Source organism: Micrasema longulum, unplaced genomic scaffold (genome assembly GCF_059751315.1).
Source record: "Micrasema longulum isolate JH-2025_06_02 unplaced genomic scaffold, ASM5975131v1 h1tg001866l, whole genome shotgun sequence".
NCBI lineage: Eukaryota > Metazoa > Arthropoda > Insecta > Trichoptera > Brachycentridae > Micrasema > Micrasema longulum.
The window spans coordinates 24,754-45,405 of record NW_028279040.1 but is presented as its reverse complement, the minus strand read 5'-3'; the positions used below and the strand labels follow the sequence as shown (position 1 = coordinate 45,405).

The following is a 20,652-nucleotide window of genomic DNA, read 5'->3' as shown; positions in this document are numbered from 1 at the left end:
TCACTGCCGGTATTTCAAACTTAAATTCAAAACCCGAAGGCAAAAAACAATTTGAAAACACGAATTCAATATTGTACGCAATACTAAAATAATAGTTGTAATGAATTCAAATGTTTAATTTTTATAACACGACTAAAACAACAAACCGTTTTTTAATAAAATATAAATTACCATACAAATAAAAAAATAAAAAAAGATAATTAAAATAAAATTATTATTAAAACAATTAAATAATACATTGAATATCGATAAAGTTTAATTTGATTTGCAGAAAATATTAAATGAAGTAAACTTGACAAAAATTCTCTGCAGGTATCAAATAATTACAATGCGGCTCGCGTTTCTGTTTTCATTCGCTTTGTCCATTTGTTTGGTGTATTCTGCGATTTTCGACATAAATGACTTTGACAGTTCGCTGCCGGAAGGTTGTGACACGTCTCGGGTTGTCGTGTACAGGATGGTGCTGAAAACTTGGTGGACAGAAGAGAAATTCCCCAAAAGTTATCCCAAGTTCCGACCCCCAGCTCAGTGGTCGCTAGTATTTGGTAAGTATTTTTTACAATTTCGCAAATAATTTATATTTTCTTCCAAAACCTCTACAATACTTTCTAAAATATTAAATTCCTACAGCCCGTACTAACAAAATAAAATATTAGAAAATACTCATGAATTTCATAACATAACTTTATTTGTATAATGAGAAAGTTAAGTGCCTTCTTTATTTGTTGATTTGTTGACTGTTAAACACAGCCAATTTTTTTTTCTCTAATTTTTGTATTTCGTATTGTCAGCGCTACGATTTCAAAAAGTGATTGTTTTTTTATTTATTAATTTTATTTATGTTAATTGTTGTACACACAGTGCTAAGTTAATATAATCCAGTGATATTAAAAATAAACATAACACAAAAAAATATAAACATAACACAGCACTAATTACGTACACAACACAATATATAAAACGATTTCAGAACAGGACACAGCTTACCCACCACATACCGCACACCGCATCTGAGGACATAAGTCTCCTTGGCGGTGCCCACATACACTGTTAGAACTCTTGACGTTTTATCACTAAAACAATGTTGACTTCCGGTTTTTATTATGCCTTACCCAAACAACGTAATTTAAAATTATTTTTGAGTTCAGTGTTTTTTTTTTCACGTATAATATAGCTAATCGCGATAAATTTTACATTTTAATTCCAAAAATGCAGTTTAAATTATTATTATTTTTGTTTTTTATTTTTAGTTATTTGTTTTTTTATCTCATAATCCCTAATATGGCCGTTCAGGGAAGAAATGAATGTGGACTGCCTTGAAATTGATTGAAATTGCCCAATTGAATCTTTACTGAAGAGAAATTTAAGAGGTTTTCCATTTAATTAAAAGGAACGTTATTTTTATTATTATTAACAGGATATTTAATTTTATAGATTTTTTTTAATCGGCGTGCGTGGAAAGTATGACAGGAAATAGTGGTATGGCGTTCTATCCTCTCAGCCTACCCCTTAGTATAAGACTTTGAACTTATCTGAGAAGTTCGCAATTTTGTTTCAGGGGTTTTATTTTTGTCAGTTAACATTTTTACTATCGAGATGGGGTTCCACAAAAAAAGTGACCAATAATAATTAAGGTTCCATGGACAAAAAATGAAAACTGCTGTTCTAAAGCATACGATATTATGTTTATCAAATAATCAAGTTGTGGTCCTGTGGCTAGTATCTTGGACTCACAGATGAAAGGTCCGTGATTCGAATCCCACTCTACCCCAACTTGATTCCCATTTTCTAATAGTGAGTTATTTAAACTCGTTGAAAATGGCCCTCAAAATTAAATATTTAGGTAAATCATAAGAACGCAAATATTTCTTCATTAAAAAAAAAAAAAGTTAATTATGTAAAAAAAACAGATTTTTTTTTTTAGATTCTAATTTGTTTTTTACCTTCTTATGACCGCATGCCCAGTTTCAAAAGTCACCGCACGGCACTGATATATATATATACTTAACTTGCTATGTTATTTCAGTTTTACGTACATATGTATTTATTTATTTTAAAGAAACAAACAGTCGACAACAATATAATAACATTTTTTTTTAATACGGTTCAAAGACGGACCAGCGAAGTTTCTAAATAAAAGTCAGTTTCAGTTTCCAAATACATATTATTAAAATGTGTTACAAAAAAAGGATGTGTTTATGTGTATTTGTATGAGAGTAAGTGTAGATGTGTAATTGTGTGTATTAGTGTGGGAGAAAGTGTTCAGGTGTGTGCATCCTTAAATAGTAAGTGGGATCGAATCGCAGCCAGAAATAATAAGTCTTAATTTATTTAAATAAATTAAGGGGCATTAAAAATATATCAATAGATGAAAAAAAAACATCATAGTTAGAGCAAGAACGATCGAGGATAGAGTGTTGTGGATAGTTAGTGCTACAGACTGGCAGATGGAATAAATACTTATTTCTTGTCACGCGAAAGGGGACATTAAGATTAATTTTTGAGAGGAGGTTAAAAGAGTCTACTTTATTATTTAATAATTTATGTAAATAGCATAATTCAGATACAGTGCGTCTATTTTCAATAGTTTATATAATTATTAATTTCCATATTATTACCATACCTTTATGTAAATGTTTTTCTGTCCCAAAATGAGTTTGTTGTAATTCCCGGCAGTAAAAAAAAAATGTATGATTTAATAACAAATAATAATTTTAAAAAAAACATGCGCTCCAACTTGGGAGAGGACATAGCATGATGATGAGGACCTACACCTTAATCCTAAGTCATTACCGGTAAAACCTGAAATCAACTCACAGTTTATTCTATCCAATGTTTTAGGAACTCGAACACATTGAGAATCCATCAATCAAGATAATAATTAATCAACAATAATTCCAATCAGTACCAGGATCCAGAGCCCATAGCAGATTGGGAATCCGCTCTAGTGACCCACCCAATAACAATAACAGTAACGGCCATTGATCTGGTGAGCGGAGTAAGCGCGCTCGTGGGACCGTAAACCGACCAATCAAATTACAGGGACGTGTCACGTGGTCTCGGCCACTGCGCGCTGTGACGAGCGACCCATTCATTGGTTACGGCCAATTTGCATCCGACCGAGTTTGTTAGTCGGTGGCTGTGTTCTAGTATGTCGGCACAACGGCGATGGTGGGCGGCAGGTGCCGTCATAACTGAACGCTTAACTAATATTATCATTCTACGTAATATTTTGCAACGTATTACAACAAATTATTGTGAAATTAAAAATCAGTATATTAAAGAACACAAATATAGTTTCGAGAGTGATCTTCCGATCAACGGGTGTTACAAAACCCCTCTTTTAACCTTTCCCTAATTGCCAAAAACAACACACGGTCGTAACACACGAAAAATGAAAGATTTTTTTATTTTTTTTATTTAAATTTTATTGATAAACCCTTACGGGTTACATACATTTAACAAAATGTTTTCACTTTTAAAATTCACATCCTACTGTTAATAATAATATTTTTAACATCTTTTTAACATCATTAATATCTTTTTACTGGAATTTAGGTAATACGAAAATAATTTAACTGACATTCACCGCATTTTTGGAAATCGCATTCCTGAATAGTGTGCACCTCTGTTGATAAAAAGAGCAGAGTTTGACATTTGCAAAAATAGTTATATATGTTAAAATGAAATATTATGTTTTGGAATTCAAACATAAACAAGAACTTAGGTACCTACTTATTTCGATATTTGAATATGAATTATTTTTAGATTTGGAATGTACCAGGGTTCCTACTTATCAATGAAAAGTTACACCATATTTTTTCATGACAACAAAACGTTGATTTTGTCTATTTTAGTTTAAAAGTTTAAAAGTTCGAAATGCAGTTGCTTTTCTGCATAGCATCGGGGAGGCATCTTCAAGACAGTAACAACAAAACAATGTTTAACATTTTAAAATGTATGTTTCCATAAAATAAGTTAAAGATATTTAGTGTTATTACAGTTTTATTTTATGAATTAATAATAATAATGTTTGGAAAGTTTATAAAGCGCCATTTTTGTGAAAATCACCTCAAGGGCGCTGTACAGTAAATAAATATCCCAGCACGTCTTGCACCTACAGAGCGCATGGACGGTTGGGATTCTAGTTCCTCATCTCCAATTATGATAAATAAGAATTATGATATACAGGAGCTAGATAACAGCACGTCTTGCAGCTACAAAGCGCATGGATAATAAGAAATCTAGCCCGATTTACATTTTTATATTAAAAAAAAATATTTGACAACGAAGTTTAGAATTGAAGTGATGTTTTAAAAAACGAAATAAAAAGCAAATTTTTAAATTAGAAGTTAGATAAAAACAAGTCTTGCTGCTACTGAGTGAACGGACGGTTGAAATTCTAGACCCAATTTATATTTATATATATTGTGATATCTTTTACAGTTTGCAAACTGAAAATAAATTAAGTACAACAATGACATAAAAAGCAAATAATAAATCAAGCTTTTTCTCATCAAAACGGCAAACATTTTTCAGCTGTGACACGTCTGATCAAGAGGAATGTTCGTAAGCGAAATAATGCAAGGAAGGCCACGAATTAAAATGCCCTCTGTGCCTCAGTGATACTTTGCGCATTTCAATATAATTATACGTCAGATGGGTTGTAGTTTTCGATTAAAATATCTGGATTGTTTTGTTAGAAGAGAATCGGAAGGAGTAATGATAACGAACGCTTTTAGGTCGAGTGGTATAAACCCCTAAGTGAATAGGAAGGGTGGCTCCCCCTCTATACTACACCACTCACCGTTAGTGGTCACTGTTGGGCCACTCGATTACGTAACTGAAGTTTAGAAAGCTTACCTAGGATCTGTAAGCATCTGAATTCAGGAGGCAATGGAATATTTGAAGTTAATTGAAAATTTGGTGTAATCAATAAAACATTTTTATTATTTGGATATTTTCGACAGGCGGTAAAACTGTCGAGAAAATGGAAGCCTAGGCCTTTACAAAGTATATGATCTGTCATTAACTGGATTGAGTCGTCGTTTTAATGACTTACTTTACAGAATAAAATTTCCTATTCTTGACGATATTTTCAGTTTGTCCAACTATTTGTTGACAAAGCTTTTCATTTATAGATTTATCTCGTCAATAACACATTGAAAACAGAGATGGACAATATTTTAGAAAAGGGAATATGAAGGTCTAGGTATTTACAGAGCTGATTTATTTGTTTTATTTATCAATTTTTGTTCACTTTATTAACAATAATATAAAATAAAAATAATGTGACATCACTGGGGTAGGGTGGGGTGGTAACCCGTGCTTAGGACATTGAACAATATATTCTTTTTTTTATATGTTAAAATATACAAAAAAAACTAAATATACAGAGAAATGACAAAATGTTTAAACAGTTTTAAACACTACGTATTTATTAACATATTACAACAGAGATGAAGAACATTTAAGAGAAGGTAATATAGAAGTCCAGGCATCTACAGGGCTTATGACCTGTCAATGGCTAGTTTAAGTGGTCACTTTACACACTGTGTAACATTCACCATTCTGCCTATATTTGAACATCTATATTCCTTCAATTCTTTCATCTGTTGATGTTTGTGAAGTTAAAGAGCTGAAACCTTTTTTTATGCGGGTGAGATTCATCTAATTGAATTATTTCACCTACGTTTATCAATTATCATTTCAATTATATATTTTTTCTTTTTTTCTATTGATTTCAACGATACTCTTATTTTTATAACTGATTATGTATTAATCTAAATCTGTATAATTTATATTTTAATATTTATATTTGATTATCTGTTTTACATTGTCTTCTTTGGAGCTTTATTATTTATTATTTATACTTTGTTTTTAAAGATTTTTGTTCTATTGCATCACATGTCATTATGGTTAAATTAAATTAACTTTACTATGTATTTTTTATTGTTAATTCTTATGGTTTGACACGGGCACAGCCCAAAAGCCTTAATAAGTTCATTAATATTTAAACGAATGTAATTTTAAATGAATAAATAAATAAAGAGTGATTTGGGCAAATAGGACAATCAATTTTATTTTTACCCAGCTCCACTATCCATTTTTAAATAGCCTTTTGATCATTTTCTCGTTACGATTTTTTTTAATGAACAGTAAAAGTAGGTTAAAGATATTAAAAGCATAATACTCAAAATCCCTTTGGCCAAATATGGTACTTATTAGTTTATGTCTGTTTAAGTTATCTAATGACCTGTCATTTACACACTGTGTTACATTTACCATTCTGCCTTGAACATCCATATTTCTTTGATTTTTCTTTCTGTTGACTGATGTAAAAAAGTATTTTCAGGTGTTTGCGTTGTCTTGTATTTAGGTGATATAATTTACTCATATGAATCTCACTCTCATTAATTATGGTTTTTCATTTAAGTTGCACAAAAATATAACCAAACCATAATCTAAAGACCTTATAGCATCTGTATTACACGTGGAATAATATAAAATCAAATTTAAATCATTAGAAGTTAGTGTTAGCTACGAATAGAATTTGTCCTATCAGCACGTTGGTTTTATATTTTTTGCAACTACTACCATGGTAAGGGTGTATTGTGGGATTTGAGAAGAGACGGGTACGTCTCGAAATCGGTAGGCATAGAAAAGTTAGGAAGTGGTTATATAGATACTATCATTTGTACAAATGTCTAACCACAAAGTTAATGCTTAACATATCAATAATGGTATAATTATTAATTAAACTAGGTTTTCCACTTACCGTGTCCCCTCCAGACCAACTAGACTGTCTGATATTTTCTATATGCGTAATATTAAAACTAACTATCTGAAACATTTTACCATCCCTCGTATCTGTGAAAAATTTTAATAGTCTTTATATATTTAACACTCCATATAATACATACTGAAGAGAATTAATAGGCTTGATTTAGAATATCAGAGAACAGACGTTTCGTCTCTTTTCTTACTCTTAATCATTAAATCAAATGTAATTTTCCACTCCTACTTTTCTTCGTTCATCCTTCACCAGTCCTTATCAATTTTCTTATTTTCCTTCCCACTATGTCCTTGTTTTGTCCATATTTCTTTTATTTTTATGCATAGTATATTTATTATTTATAGGTTTAAACCGTCGTCGCTTTATTGTAGTATAATTTAGTGAATTCATATTATTGGATGGCCGGCCTTACTATGTATACATTTGTTAAAGTTTTTATTTATATTAATTTAAACTGTACATATGTTTGTATTCAAAATAAACAAAGTAAAATGGTTTTCATACTATTAATTAAAAATTTAAAAAGAAAACATGATAAATGCGTAGAAGAAAAAATAAAAGAATTTAAGATGAATAAGTCACTCAGATACCAACATAATATTTTTTTATTTTTTTTTTGAATAAATTTTTTTTTAAAAATCATGAAAAGTAAATGTTTTTGTAAAATTTTAAACATATCTACTTGTACACATCTAGTAATGTTATCTCTGTACCTCTAAAAAAAGAGACTAACTCTTGTGCTTGGAGAGTGACTTACACTGTTTTAGTTGTTTATTTATAAGAGTTAATATAATTATAAATACGAGTACATGAGAAAAAAAAAAAACATAAGATTTATAAAGAAAAAACATAAAACAATAAGTCATTTATACTAATTGAAATTAAATGTTGTTTTCACACGTGTTCAAAAAATTTCTTTAGATTAACTTTAAATTTATTTATTGATATATTTTTTTAAATAGTTTTTGGGTTCATTGTGAAGATTATTATAATTTTTTACATCTTTGAAGACAAAGCTATTTTGACCATTAATTAATTATTTAAATTCCTAAATTCCACACAAATTATGGTCAAAATATCTTTGTCTTCAAAGGTGTAAATAAATAAATTAAACTCCCCAATGAACTAAAAACTATTACAAATAATATATTAATTAATAAATTTAAAGTTAATCTAAAAAAAAAGTTGAACACGTGTAATAACTACATTAAATTTTAATTAGTACGAGTGTTTTATTGTTTTATGTTTTTCTTTATATATCCCATGTTTTTATTTTGTTTCTCATGTACTCGTATATTTAAAATGCTATAAACTCTTATAAATAAACAACTACAACAGTGTAAGTCACTCTCCAAGCTCAAGAGTTAGTTTATTTTTTTGGAGAGTTACAGTGATAACATTTACTAGATGTATAAAGTAGATCTGTACAGAATTTTTAAATTAATCAAAAATTATTTGTTTTTAATATTGTTGACTCCCCTTCGTGCTGCTGCGGATATCCTAACCAATCTTCTGAACACATCCTGTGGTCTTGTCCCTTTCCCCTTCTCTATGATTACCGAATGGAGCTTCTCGCTACTATCCGTGGCCCTGTTATAGGTCCTGTCGGTTATACAGATCTGGTGGCTTCTAAAAAGAATTTCAAGGCTTTTAAAAAGTTTTGTAACCATTTCGGCGAATTGATCATGTCCAATCAATTTAATCCCAGTCAGTGAAGAATTCACTTCCCTCTCTTCTCAATCCAATGAAGTACATATTATGTACTTCTGGATTACTTTCTTTCAGCACAAAGATGCTAAGGCTACCAGATTTCAGAGAGCTCCTTCGGGCAGCTTTTCTCGTTTGACAACGAGCAAATTTTCCGTGTATGTGGGCACCGCCAAGGAGACTTATGTCCTCAGATGCGGTGTGCGGTATGTGGTGGGTAAGCTGTATAGAATTTTTAAAAAAACATGTACCTTTTATGAAATTTATTAATAAATAAAAAAAATGTTAATGAAAATTTTACCATAAATAAGTCAAGTGAAATAATTAGTTCGCTCTGTAACTTCAGTAGTAAAGCTGTTTTACAGAAAGTTTTCCGATTTGGACGATTTAAGGCGTCGGGCGTCGGCGTCGTGACCGAAACATTTTAGGAAGGAAGTGGCGTCCATTTCCGTTGCAGTTGACCCGGAAATCTTGTACCCGTATACGCTACTGGAAAGGCAGTAAATACATGAGGCGTACGTCAAATTATAAGGATAGCGGAAAATATAAAAATTAATTTCAAACATAACCATGACGTGTAATTGAAATGGTTAAAAATTCTACTAAAAAATATACACCTTTGAAAATGTTCAAATCATGGATTAAATGTTTGGATAATTTATATGGCGCCTTTTTTGTGAAAATCACCTCAAGGGCGCTGTACAATACATAAATATCCCAGCACGTCATGCAGCTACAGAGCTCATGGACAGTAAGAAATCCAGCCCCCATTTAAATTATTTTATTGTATTTTATTTAACAATGAAGTTGAGAGTTTAAGTGATATTTTAAAAAATGAAATGAAAAACTAATTGATAAAAATAGAAGTTAGATTACAATAATTCTTACAAGCAGCTACTGAGCGCATGGACGGTTGAAATTCTAGACCCCATTTACTAAATTTAGATATTTGACAGTTGATAACATTTAAATAATATGATTTATATAATATGATAGCTAACTTCACAAAAAGTCTTGCAGCTACAAAGCGCATCGACGAGTGGAATTTCATTAACATAAGAATGATTTCAAATGTTTACAATAAAAATATTTAAAAAAACACAATAATAATACATCGAGCAACGAACTAATAAGTATGGCAATTAAGTGAACATGTAACAGCATAAAAAGTTAACCATAAAAAACTAAACAAAGACAGCATTCCTTAACTTATTATTAAGGTTAAAAAAATGATAGACGATACTCGAACTCAAAGGGTCCCTGATTTAGGTAGAGTCTATTGTCCTTTTCCTAGTCTATAACTGTAAAAACATTTGGTTCACATTTGGTTGTTCCCTGGGAGATAATATTAAATGCGCACCTGTGTGCGTAGGTAGGTACCAAGAGATCTATCCGCTTCTTGTCAATTTTGTTTGTTTTTATTAGACGCATGTTTTCCGCTCAAAATTCCTGGTAATTATTATTTTACTTTGATTTAGATGTCAGATAAACTTGTGTATTACTTTTGATATTTCAGTTATTTTACGTGATACGAGAAAAAAAGTGAAATTTGTATTTTTAAATAAAAGTAGATAGGTTGCACTACATTATACAGAAATGGTTACATGTGAATTATACAGGATTATCTCTTTGTCAATATTCTTGAAGTACCCTCTCATTTCCCATCCATGATTCCCCCTTATTCTCATAATCATATACTGCGCATACGGCTTCACTGTAGAATCATCTCCCATCCACTATCAAAGATGTTTTGAAAGCAACCTTAAAAAAAATGTCTATGCAAATAATAAACCTTTTGTCAGTCAAGTGCTACATAAGCTCCAAAAATCAATGCAATCTGTGTAGATCTATTGTGACGAATCTCCGTGTGTTTAAAGACTACTAAATAGAGGGCAATGTTCTTATATTGCTAAATCTCCCCATCAAAGCTCAGATTCTCAATGTATCGGGCTATTCTTAAATAGGGGCCAGTGCTCTTACATTCTCAGGTTTAAATAGAACCTCTAAGGATGCGACTTCTAGATTCTTTGCAGAATTTTGTTCAAACAATGAAAAAGTTTTTGGGATATATACCAGAAAGTAGCTATCAAATACAAAATACTGGTCCTTTAAAATGTTGCAAACGCCCAGTTGTATTCCATTGGCAACACTACTGACTAGTTCGACTCGTTAGCGTCCACGTCGCGAACCCCGGGCAATGCGATCACACTCATAACGGTGTATCACAGCAGATAACGAGAGGATGAAAGGCGAGTTTTTGGCGCCTCAAAACCAAAACCAACCAGCTAATGGAAGGTAACCCCGACAGAAAAATCCACCAGAGAAGGCAACGGGAAACCACTCTGGTCATATTTTCCCAGGAATCACTACGGCGAGTACATCAATAAGCAGTCGTCCTGGCTGCGAAATATAAAAGTAGCGCAGGACAGATACATATGCTTTCGCTGTAGTGATCGCCAACGTCAGGGGGACCCGGCAAGGCACTAGAAGAAGAAGTCCAGGAGGAGTATTTGTAAATAATCGACGCGTTATTCACCCGGAAAGCTTCGGTATCACTCGGAAATACGTCTCCCGTTCAGGAAATCTTTTAGGCGGTCGTTATTAATTAGCAATGTGCAATTTAGCAAAGCCACAAAATCGCCCCTGAGTTGCGCTCGCTAACGTCACTCAACATTAACATTTATGTTTTCATTTACATTTTTTAGATCTTTATTTTAACATGTACTTTTAATTTTCTTATTATTTTTAATTTTTTTCTGTAGATATGAATTGAAATTCTCGATTTACTTTACTTTCATTCTTATCTTGTTTTGATTACATTTATGAGCACACATTATTTACATATGTGTTTATTATTTATTTTTTCTTATATTTAAAATATATTCAAGTAAATTACTATTCTTTAATTTTAATATTATTATTTTACTCTATTTTCTTACTTAAAAAAAAATCTTTAAACAATTTTTTATGTTTATTATTTTATACATATACAGTATTATGTTTGTACTCTTTTTATTTGATTATTAATTAAAACTTATGTCTGAGCACCCGATTACAAACTATTATTCAATAGTTTATCGGGACAAAATATATCTTAATACTTTGTTTTTCTTTATAATGTATTAATGTGTATATTTTATTGAATAAAGACTGAAAAATTGTAGTATCTTAACTATGACATACGTTTTCGTAAAAGAATTTGAATTGAATCGGTCAGGTCATCTCCATCAAACACGCTCGTTATTTACAAAGCCACATCAGCTGGATTCCTAAACATCCCGAACGGATAATGCGTCGGGTATTTACGAATAAACGTCCATGAGTTCTTCATCCATGATTCTATTTCAAACAATTAGCTGTATTCTTCATCCTTCCTGAAACGGATCAAAATATCCTATTTATATTTTTTTTATTTCGTCAAATCTCGGTACGCCTCTGGAATAGATTTTGTAACTACTGGAAAAAGACCGTAAATCACCCTTAACTTATCTCTGAGAATTTTAAATTTTAACGGTTAGGTTGAGGTAGAACCTTTTTCGCCTTCCTGCGCTTGTCTATATATGTTTGAAGGTAAATATAAAAACAGTTTAATTTTGACATAAAAACAATTAATTTTTACATTTATGTATTTATGGAAACATACCTACAACAATGATTAAATTACACAATAAAAATTAGATTAAAAGATAGACCAGCGTAGTTAATAATAATCTTTTTTTTTTTTTTTTTGCACCACAACAGGCCAGGAGGCCTAATTACAGTGGTGAATTACATCACAGAGCACCCAGGCTTGAGAAAAACCACATTTTATTTTTTTGTGTTCTCACCGGGAATCGAACCCGGAACCTTCCGTGCGTGAGTCAAGCGTCTTGACTACTACACCACGGAGGCCGCCATACATTACGGTACATTCTTAAACGTGTGCAAGCGTATATATATGTAAAAGGGTGTGTTTGTGTATATTTGTATGACAGTAAGGGTTCAGGTTTAATATTTTGTACACCCTAACTTGTGGATTTTTATAAGCTGGCGCGTGCGCTACACATACGCATTGTGTAGTATCCGTGAATAAGGCCATGAAATGACATCGTACGGCTTACGCATTATGAAAATAATCTCTGTCTTTCTCGCGCTCGGGTGCGTTTATGAGCGTGACATAGACAACTATTGCTTTATTAGTTGCTAATGATATGTTAATATAATATACACAGGATGCTTCTGCGTTCGTCTGAATTTCGCTGCGATTCTTAATAGTAAAAATGTAATAATATGTATTCGATGTATATACCTATGGTATTAAGTTATGGATTAAAAACACCGGTTTATAAATATGTAGGTATTTTCATAAAATCGAAACATAAATAGGTCGATTATATTGTGATGGCGCTTTCACAAAACTTACACAAAAACATTTTTAATGTACAGAATACTGATTTTAAATATCGTGATGTTATAAATTAGAGCAAAAAAAAAAACAATTACTTTAAAAAGTGACATATGTTTACGAGTATTTATTTAAAACAAGCATGTTTTTTATTTAATATTTTGTATTTATCATAAGAATAATTAAAAGAGTGTTATTAAAATGCACAGTACAAATGATATCGGCAAAAACATGTATACACACTTATTGATAAACAATAAATCACGTTATTTATATACTTAAAACAATCTTCACAACTTCGCATTAAAGTTCTCGAGTAATTGACTATAAAAATGTTTTTTTTTTCAAATTTAAATTGCCCCTTGTTCTTGGAAGGACTTTAATTAGTAAAATGCAACATTTCAAAAAATAATTTGAAAAATTAAAAATAATGAAGTAAAGTATTTTAGTATTTTAATATAACATTTTCTAAACTCATTGCATTTTTTTATACACACAACCCTCTAATCCGACACCAAACTAAAAAAAAAGATAGCGCATTTGGTTTAAATTTTATACAACGTTTTTCAAAATCAACATCCGTAGATTTTAAATGCGTAAGTGTGAGTTTTTTGAACGCGCCAGCTGAAGTTTAACCACCAGTACTTTGATAAGTTAGGTATATGTGTGTGTATGTATATGTATGTATGTGGATGCATATGTACGTGTACGTATGTTTGTGTTTATATGTGTATATGTATGTGTGTGAGAGTATGTATGTATGTATGTTTATATATTTATAATATTTCTGTTTATGGTTAGTTTTTACTTATGCAACATTTTAATTTTATTTTTAATAAGTTTTTTTTTAAATTTTAAGATAGAATAAATAAAATAATAAGTTTGAGACCACTAAAACATTATATATATACAAACAGTCATACTTGCCACCTAGGTAGGTTCATGCTCATTCGGTTGTACATAGGAAGTGGGTACTACTGACTTTGCAACAATAACCGATAAACCAGAAATTCAGTCTGTTTGTATAATATACCCATATAAAGGTCTGTTTTTTTTTTATTTTTGCTGAATTTGTATGCCTTTGTAAGATTTACAAACCTAAAATGACACTGATCAAGTAAATAATAATTGCACAAAAAGCTTCAATAAAAATTATCTTAAGAGTCCCAATCAGAACTAGCTCTCTCGGTATATTTGAAAATCTTAATGTTAAATCTATAGAACAACTTTATGTGAAAGCTTTGTAACTATTCGCACGTAAACATTTTTCTCTACCTTCCGTTACAAAAACAAGAGTTACTAGATACTCCACCCTGATGCTGTTCGTTCGGTCAATGAGGATTGGCCTACTACTCGTTTAAAGTGTACAATCTACTTCCATTATCCATAAGGACAATTAGTAAGTTCTGACAATATAAAATTGATATTAAGAAATGGATAGTGGAGGTGAGTTGCCCACGGATCGATGTGTGATAAAATGTGTGTACTGTTTATGAAATTTGTTCTATTGGTCTATATAAACTGGTTATATTTTTATGATTATTTTAGTTTATATTGCTTATTGTGTTAATTATACGAGTAATTGGGTTAATATGATTAATTACGTTTTTTTTTAATTGTTATTACGTTAACTTTGTTAAATAGCTAATCTTAGGCATGTTTCACATTTTGTAAAATGTCCCTCGGCACGGGACACCCCAGTAAGGGAACATTATTCTGTATGAAAAAAAGAATACAAACAATGTAAAAGTTTAAATGAATATCCTTTTTTACTACTTTTCTTCCAAACTTCACTGTTTTACTCTAAACATTTTCTTTTTTTTTTACTATGCATTACTCTTACTGAATTTAACCATAACTAACTGTGTTTTCTTTATATTATAATACTTTGTATTTTACTTTTATTAAAAAAAAATTTTTTTTCAAAAGCATCCGTCGAACCGTTATGTTTATGTTGTCAAAAAAAAATTGGTTACCAATTTGTTACTAAGCAACAAACCAACAACACTCGCGTTCTATGTACCATAGTGATAGAGCTTCTCTATAAGTTCACGCATTATTACTCTGAGTATTTAAACGAGTGTAATTTTGAATGAATAAATAAATAAAATTATAAAAGCTCGCCATTGCTTAGGTGTGTTATACAAGCCAAGTAACATAAATTAGCAAATCGAGGCATCTTCCGCGCCTCGTAAATTTTCTGTTTGTCTATTTTCGAATTATCCACTAGCAATAAATCCCGTCCGATGACAGGAACGAAATTTGTAAATTAGTATGGTCCGCCCATCTATGTGAGATTCAATTAACCATTCGGGCTGCCGGTAATCCAACCTCAATATTCCGGGCACGGCCGAGAGGGAAAAATGGTTTTAGGGATGTTTTTTAAAACCCTACAGCAAAAACCTCCTCCACCCCTCCACCGCTCGTCAGTGCCTCACTGAAGATGCAGAAGGAATGTAAATAAGGAGATAATATGGTTGGTATTTTGTTTTAATACGATAATATCGTTAACAATAAAGTATTAAAATGAAAATAATTTATTAATTAACATTTAAACCGAGACGGAGAAATTCTTTAAACTAAACTGATAACATGAATGCCATATGATCTGTATCGTTAGTTGATCGCGCCACTTGCAAATTAGCAGATGAACACTCGAAATGCATGTTCGCGGAATGCGTTATCCTTTATTTGCTTTGCCACGGAACCCTCAATACAACGAATGCAATTACCTACCTTATTATGGGTTCTGGCACCTTTAGTGTCTGGAACTTCTGTCGCGGCAGTCAGGATAAGATCAGCTCTTGTGGTCAGGAAGGAGGGGCACTTGGCGATTACACGACACAGTGCATTTAATGAGTTACTGATCGCAAAAATAACTTATTTGCAATCGCGGTGAGAATATAAAAGGCACATGCACACTCGATTAGTTAAGTTGTTATTATAGGGCTGGGACAGTATCGGTACCCACGGTAGGCAATGCAACATCTTTACCAGGGCTCAGTAGGTAGCAAATAAATTCTAACGCCTCATCCTAGTAACTATACTATGTACATATGAGTGTACACATAGAGTAAATGTGGCGTAACCATTAGTAGTTGTTAGGCCTGTGTTTATACTAGTCCAGTTTTTGCACTTTGACGCATTTAAAAATGGAAAAAAATAGTAAATAAAGATTATGTTTAAAGTTTTGTGTTTCCAACAAAATTTATTGTGCCGATGCATTCAAACGCCACAAAAATCTTACGAAGAGCAAACAAGTGGTATTTGGCATTCAAAAAATGTCTCAAATAAGTTGAAGATGCACCTCTGAGTGGACGCTCTTTGGCACCGAAAACCGATGATAACGTTGAACAAGTTAAGGAAATCGGACTCGAATCATCATGTAAGCACTCAACATCGCGAATGGATTGGCACTGCACATTGTGGTGGATATTTTGGACATGAAACGCGTTGCAGCACGACTCGTGCCCGAATTTCGTTCAAAAACAGTTTCGAAAGGCAGTGACCCAGGATATGATTTCTGATGCAACAAACGATCCTACCATTGTGAAACGCAAGACAAACTGGTGAAAAAACATAGGTTTACGAAGATGTCGAAACTGGCGAACAATCATCCGAGTCTCGTTTTGAAAATGATCCAAAACCAAAGAAAGCGCGTCAAAGTCGTTCAAAAATCAAGGTTACGGTCAAAGTTTTCACTGATTTGTCGTCAAACAGTCAATAAGGAGTATTATCTGGCTATAATAAGGCGTTTGAAAGATGTGCGTGTAAAACGACCAGAATAATGGAAAAATAACTATGATATAACTCCCTCTCACAAAGCGCGCATTGTGGCCGACTGTTTGACCAAACACGCCGTAAATCACATCGAACAAGTACCGTTTTCACATAATATGGTATCCTATTACTTTTTCCTGTTCTTGAAACTTAAACAACCGGTTCGTGGAAAGGGGTTTTCGAGCATAAATGATATATAAGAAAACGCGACGCAGGAGTCGTAAGTCATCCCTTCATTGGACTATGAAAAGCGTATGGATGAATGTGTTAAGCGTTGGATTATGTGGATTGCTTCAAATGAATCCTATTTTGAAGGTGATAGAATAAATTTACCAGAAAATTAATAACAAAACTGTTTTATTTACCGATTTCGGGAACTTTTTGAGCATAGATAGACACTATACTATAATATAATATATCGTGTCATTGTAATAAGGGTCTAACAGCTCTCCGCTCCAACAATCGAATTTCACTTAGCGACGGATCATTACAGAGAAATAACGAATAACGGTGACTGTTTCTGCCTTCCGCATCGTTTCCTCTGCCTACCTGAGAGTAATTGGACCAATATTATTTTCCCGAGTCTAATTGAATCGCTTTTCAAAGCTTTGAAATGGTGACTATCAAGAGAAGGATCGATTCCATGGCTTATGGCGTGTGTTTTAGTGCTTCGTACGGTCACTGCTTAGCAAAATTCAATATGTACAAGGAGATTTGACAATAATGAATAAAATCTTACATTTCAATGGATACATACATTTCAGTCTGAAGATGTTTGTCTACAACGAAAGTAATAATTGGTAATTAAATTCAAAGTGTTCTTAGGAGCTAAGTAAAATTCAAACAAACAATTCATGTTATTTACAAGTTGGATTATTTAAAAAAAAAAAATTTAGAGCCTAGAATCGAATTCATATTATGTATTCATTTTGTAGAAATACAATATTTTTTGTAAAAAAATAAAAAAATACATCAATCGATTTTGTTAAAGTATACGTTCAAGTTTGTTAATAAAAAGTCTTAATGGAAGTTCATTGCAATTGATTGAAGAAATAAAAAACGTAGTAAATCCATATATTTGGAATAAACTGTCACCGGTTTCACCGCTTTCGCGACATTTTTCAGACTGGTAACTTTATTTTAAAATGAATTTTATTCATCTCTCTGAGTAAATAATTGTCTTTTTGAGTATTTCGTTCTTTATAGTTGAATGTTCTATTTATAGGATATGATTAAAAGGGATTATTATTTTAAATACTATGCAACACTAGAATTTTGTCTAATTTTCCACTGAAACAATTAAATCAGATGAATTTGTTCAAAAAATAAAGGTTTCAGCTCTTTCACTTCACTTAGAAATGATGAAAAAAAATCAGATAAAAGCATTTATGAAATACAGATATTCACAGTGTATAAAGTGGTGACTCAAACCAGACAATGAATAATTGTAGGCTCTGTAAATGCCTCGACTTTTTCATTGCTTATTTTTCGTTTTCTACCTTTAGTAATTTGGTAATCTGAATGGTTCCCTACTGTCTAGGGGGTGAAATTCATGTCTACAAAGATTTGGGCAAACTTAAAATATTGTGGGTAACAGTATGTTAGTATTGACAATATTGATTATCTTATGCTGGTTAAACCCAAATGAAGTCAATATAAATAATTGTCAGAGTCAATCCTGTGAATAAAAACTTGTTTAGAGCAGCTAATTAACTCATACGATAATATTTGCTAACGGATAAAGGGTTATTACTTCGGTATAAATAAAATAAGTATGCAACACATTTTTATCAACAAAAAATGTGATCTAAGCACTTTTTATATCTATCTTATTTCCAGTTGCCTTTACTGAATTTTAAAATAAAATGTATACACATGTACCGGCCATGCTTTTGTGTTTTTTTTTGTGTTAATGTAATAATGAATTTCGTATTTAAACGTGTGGGACGAAGTTGGATTGGCATGGTTTAGCTCGAAGACTTATGTCTTTCGTTTTTATAAATATATTGTACACAATTATTGTTTCGCCCTGGTTTATCTTTGCTCCTTAGTTTAATGTTCTTTTTGTTCAGTTTCTTGTATTTATGTTTCTCCATATAACTGTTGTTATTGGCTTATCTTTATTTATAAAGTTTTGTTATTATTTGGTGTTTCAACATGTTTAAGAGGAAACGCGGTCTGACTTTTCTTCAAACAAGGTTTCAGCTCTTTGACTTCACAAACATCAACAGTTGAAATAATTGAAGGAATATAGATGTTCAAATAAAGGCAGAATGGTGAATGTTACACAGTGTGTAAAGTGGCCACTTAAACCAGCCATTGACAGGTCATAAGCCCTGTAGATGCCTAGACTTCTATATAACCTTCTCTTAAATGTTCTTCATCTCTGTTGTAATATGTTAATATAAACAGCTCCCCAGGGAGTCGAATCCAGTCTTTGTCTACAAAAATTTTGACAAACTCAAAATATTGTTGATAAAGATGTAAGTAAATGAATTATAAACATAAATACGTAGTGTTTAAAACTGTCTGAAAATGTTGTTAATTATCTCTGTTTATTAAGTTAGTCTTCTTTGTTTATTCTTAATGTCAAAATATTAAAAAAAAAAAGTTAATTGTTAAGTGTCCTCGGCTTGGGTAACCCCAGTGAGGACACATAATTTTTATTATTAATATTGGAAAAAATATGAATAAATAAAATAAATATCTCTACCACCGCATACCTTCTTAATTTAAGTTACTGCAGTGTTCTTTTTCTATATCGATTACAATATTAGGCTTGTCAAATTATATGTATGTTACTAGTAAACTTGGTTTTTATTATCATTTTTATTAATTACCACAGCTAAAATAAATCCCACCTCGTACGATAAAGCTTCATAAAAGTAATTATTTTTTTATCAAACCACCATTATATGAGGCTTTAATTTTATACCTGTCCACTCAGACCTTAAGTACCCTTTACGGAAGGGCTAATGCTTTTTACTTTTTCATCCCTTTGACGCCAGTAACCCTCAAGCCTTATTTAATTAACCCAAACCGATTAATGTCAACGATTAGAGGATTTAAGACTTAAATAAAAGGAGAGTCGGATCTGGACAACCCTAATACAAACCATACAAAGATCCGACCAGCCCTCTTTCCCGGGCTCTTAATTTACTGTAATCGTTATTTGTGGATTTCTGGATCATTTCGAGGGATGATTTTTGGCTAATCAGATTAGGAATCGACTGAAATCGGCCATTTTCGACTGATTTAGCGATTTTACAACTGTATTTATAATATATTAAAGGGAGGTATCTGTTTAGAAAATCCAAACTAATTTGCATTAAAATTTCATAACGTTCATATTAATGAAGCTGTATAACGGTTTCCACCGAAAAATTAAATATGGTAATAATCTGACAAAACATTTTCAGGTTTTTACTACATTTTTCAGAAAAATACCTCTATGGTAGCGCAAAATTATGATAATTACATTCAGATTACTTCTGCATTCATTTTTTTTATAATACTTCCTAAAAAATCAATGAGTATAAAATTCGTTGTTGTAATTTAAAAAAATATTTTTTGTAAAATGCATGTATGTGCGGCCCCTGGGAAAATTTTAGGTCGTCAATGCAGCCTGAGGTGCAATTTGGGTTGGCCAGGCCTGGTTTAAATGTTTGTTTCACAGTACAATATTTCATTTTCTAACTAGACCGGCATCTGGAGCGTAAGATTAATCGCCGTACCTTCAAGTACTATGATTGTGATTCACCACATTTGACGACACCAAAGCAGTGCCCTATACACCATCTGGTACGGAAAAGGAGACGACGATGATGATGAAACTTCCATATATGTGTTTAAAAATATATGTTCCAAGGAAATAGTCGATTTTAAAAAAAATATTTTTTAAGTTTTTGACCGTACACAATTTTTTTATTTTATTGACAATACATAATATCATTCATATTAATACATCCGAAATAGAAAGAAAACA

General features: G+C 31.6%; 1 protein-coding gene across 1 annotated transcript in view; it reads left to right on the top strand.

The window, feature by feature from the left end:
* Window positions 1-212: 212 nt before the first annotated feature.
* LOC148273702 (spondin-2-like) overlaps window positions 213-20,652 on the top strand; it is a 39,769-nt gene continuing 19,329 nt past the window's right edge. The window contains 1 exon segment of the mRNA XM_088238335.1: window positions 213-545. Within this exon segment, the coding sequence (XP_088094461.1) occupies window positions 329-545 (217 nt within the window). The 5' untranslated portion in view covers window positions 213-328.